At 29.5% G+C, this 3,432-nt stretch overlaps 1 protein-coding gene across 1 annotated transcript; it reads left to right on the top strand.

The window, feature by feature from the left end:
- Nucleotides 1-1,038: 1,038 nt before the first annotated feature.
- LOC145628164 (valencene synthase-like) lies at nt 1,039-1,848 on the top strand. Its single transcript, XM_081680474.1, has 2 exons — nt 1,039-1,140; nt 1,501-1,848. The coding sequence occupies exons 1-2, from the start codon at nt 1,039-1,041 to the stop codon at nt 1,846-1,848; spliced, it is 450 nt and encodes a 149-aa protein (XP_081536600.1).
- Nucleotides 1,849-3,432: the final 1,584 nt, after the last annotated feature.

Below are 3,432 nucleotides of genomic sequence, written 5' to 3'. Positions count from 1 at the left end.
TGGCCACGCAATGTGGCGAGTAATTATGGGGTTTACTTTGTAAAAGTTATAGAGGTTACCGGTTTAGTGTTATACGGGTAACTTGGTTCAGTGATGTAGGAGTTACTCTGTTCTTTTGCAAACTGATTTCGATGAGGCCAGTTTCGCAAAAAACGTGTTATATATATATATTGTTTTGGTTATTAGAGAAGTCGAAGTTGTTTGGAGGGTATTTCCTAAAAAAATACATATAATCGAAGGGTTTGGGGATTTTGAGTGTTATGGTGAATTATTCATAAAATGAACTATATACTCGTATTACTGCATGTCATATATTATAATACGTAAAAAAAACATAACACAAAGTGAAATGTTAGTAGTGTTCTTTTTTTTTTTTTTATTTTTATAAACGGGATGTTAGTAGTGTTCTTAGATTAAAGTGTAATATTAGTATTCCCTTATAAAAAATACAAAAAAAAAAAAAAGAAATAGTGGGATGGTAGTTATTGAATTATTATTATTATTATTATTATTTTTTTTTAAAAAAGGAGTGGAATGGGTAGTTGTTTTTTTTTATTTAAAAAAATAATAATATAAAATAAATAAATAAATGCGTGAGAACAAGATTGGGAGTTTGGAGCATTTATGTATGTTTAAAAGAAAAAATAAATTAAGCGGTAGTTGTAGTATTTTTTTTTTTTATTTATTTATTTTTTTTTTTTTTTGAATGGTTTGAAAAAATGGAGAAGTGGAAGTTATTGCAGAGGAAGTTATTAAAAAAAAAAAAATAAAATAAAAAAGAGCCGAGCCATGCTCGACATTATCTAGTGTATCTAATAAACTTATTGATTAGTTAAAATGTCTATAATACCCTTTTATCCAAGATATTATGATGTGCACTAGGATCCTTGGTTGGGTTGTCCCCTTGTATATATAGAGGTACGCTACAGAAGTGTAGAATATAGAAGTAATATATTCACATAGTATGTGATCACTCTTAAACAAAGGAAAAAAAAAAAAAAAAAAAAAAAAAAAACTCGTTAGAAACACGAAATGAATATGGAGTGCGAGAAAGAGAGCGCAGAAATAAGTCGTCCTATTGCTAATTATCATCCTGACGTTTGGGGCGATCAGTTTCTAAACTATTGTCCTCCAGATGAGGTATGTATCACTTACACATGTTTTATTTTTTTTTGATAAATTTTGTTCGTATGAGAGTCAGCTTGGAATAGCTTAAGTGGTTAGAGTTACTCTATTAATTTTAAAAAGGGATCCTGATGATTAATTCTTATTAATCGTTCTTGTGGCTCTCTCTCTCAAAAAAAAAAAAAAAAAAAAAAATCCTACATAGGCGTTTATAATGTTTTAAAATCAAAGTTTATTGATTTAAACTTGATAATGAAATTTGCATGTATCACGTAATTAATTTGAGACAATGGGAGTACTTTAATTTGATTTTATTTGAAACGTGGTGTGGTTATGGAATAACAATAATTGTATTAACGAATACTATTGGCATAGGTTATCCAAAGGAAAATGGAGCAAGAGGCTAAACAACTGAAGGAGGTAGTGCGCAAAGAAATAACGGGTTATACACTCGAGCTTCGGATCTTGGAGTTGGGTTATCGGATTCCTGCAGAACATAAGGATCCAAAGGAAAGACTTGTATTTCTAGATGACATACATCGGCTTGGAATTGCATACCACTTTGAAAATGAAATTGATGACATTTTTCAAAAGTTCCACGACAAGATGTACGATGATAGTTCCTATGAGAATGATCTTTATTATGTTTCTCTTCGTTTTCGTCTTCTACGCCAACATGGCCTCAAAGTTTCATGTGGTATGTCACCATCTTCATCACCATGATCATATTGCTCTTGCGTAATATTTTTAGATTATTAACACGATGTTTGTTCGTATTAATTTTTGTAAAATCCTGCGGTAAGACTACACATTCACAAGCTACATCGCATTATAGTGTCATACATGTAGATTTATTTTTTAACTGAGCTGTGACACATAAGAATATGAATATCATATGCCACTATTATATGACATATTTAAAAGAAGATTAAAGTAAAAAGTGGAATTGTTTTAGAAAAACTGAGCAAAGGTGGCATTATATATTGTTAATTGAGATGAACACTACAAGAGGGGAGGTGAATTGTAGATGAGTTCCTAATTACTAATTTTGCAAATATAAAACATAACAAAATAGGAACTTGCAAAGCACACAGGATTTTACGAGGAAACCTTCTAGTGCCCAACTAGAAGTAAAACCTCGACCCTACCTTAGGGATTTCACACACAAATACTTCCACTATAATAGGGCAAAACACCAAGTTACAACCTATTATAATTAAGCCTCTACTCACAAGTTCCTGAATGAACTTGCTACAGAACAATGCACTGTTCTACCGAGTCTGAGTCCCACACTCAAACTCTCTCGTACTCCCTAAGTACAGATCTTCCCCTTCTCACCAGAAGCTCTCTCTGTATGCAATGATAAAAATACTCTCTCACCCAAATAATCCCAACCAATTACAAGTACAAACACCTAGTATATGATAGGCAAGCTATGCATGAAACCCGAAACTAATATGACAATATGAAAAGCTTGGCAAACTTACACGAATATAGCTCTGTAAATTCTTCACGCATAAAACTCACAAAAACCTAAACTCCTATTATTCTCTACTATTTATACAAGTATTACTTGTATAGAAAGTAGATTTTCTCAAAGATAAATAAGTAAAACTTAACTTATCTTAAAACACGGTTTTTAAGTAAATCTTTTGAAGAAAATCTTTTCAGAAAATAAGATAGAAATATTGAGTTAAAAGCATAATATCTTTTTAACAAACTGATTTTAAAAGATAAATATTTAAAGAAAATCTTTTTCTATTTCTATCTTTTATCTTTTCCGATTTTAATTTATTTGCCAAGCTAATTGTCACGCTTCTAATAAATTTCATGCATATCCTACTTTACATATTTAACAATGAATCTAGAAGATAAAACCTTAACTAAACCATTGCTGCGCTGCGCTCTTGTTCTGGTAGATTTACTTGGGCTCCACGCTTACTAAGTTCGATTTAATAATGTAAAAAAAAAGCAAAAAATAAATTTAATAAAATAAATGTTCAAAGTCCAATTTTCATTACTTTTTTAATTATTTATTTTTTAATTTTGAAAAGTTAATATTAACTACATTATCTTAAGTTATATTCTCTCAAAAAAAAAAAAAAAATTGTCACACATAGATAATCTTAAAGAGAGCAAATATTAACCATGTATTTATGTGATTACTCCTTCTAATTACAAAGTCCACTAAATTTTGTTGTATACATAAATTTTCTTTTGATTATATTATTTTAATTTTTGTAGTTTTGTTTATGTTAATACAAAGATTTTACATATTTTGGGTGATAATTTGACTTAAAAATGTAC

The sequence above is a fragment of the Chenopodium album genome, chromosome 4, assembly GCF_948465745.1.
Source record: "Chenopodium album chromosome 4, dcCheAlbu1.1, whole genome shotgun sequence".
Taxonomy (NCBI): domain Eukaryota; kingdom Viridiplantae; phylum Streptophyta; class Magnoliopsida; order Caryophyllales; family Amaranthaceae; genus Chenopodium; species Chenopodium album.
Note: the sequence above shows the minus strand (reverse complement) of the source record. Positions and strands in the feature narration are given on the sequence as shown.

What these genes read in the sequence shown, in the direction of transcription:
- LOC145628164 (XM_081680474.1), top strand. Translation starts at nt 1,039, where the DNA reads ATGGAGTGCGAGAAAGAGAGCGCAGAAATAAGTCGTCCTATTGCTAAT. An exon ending in ACTATTGTCCTCCAGATGAG is followed by an intron (nt 1,141 to 1,500) that starts GTATGTATCACT and finishes CTATTGGCATAG; the next exon opens with GTTATCCAAAGGAAAATGGA.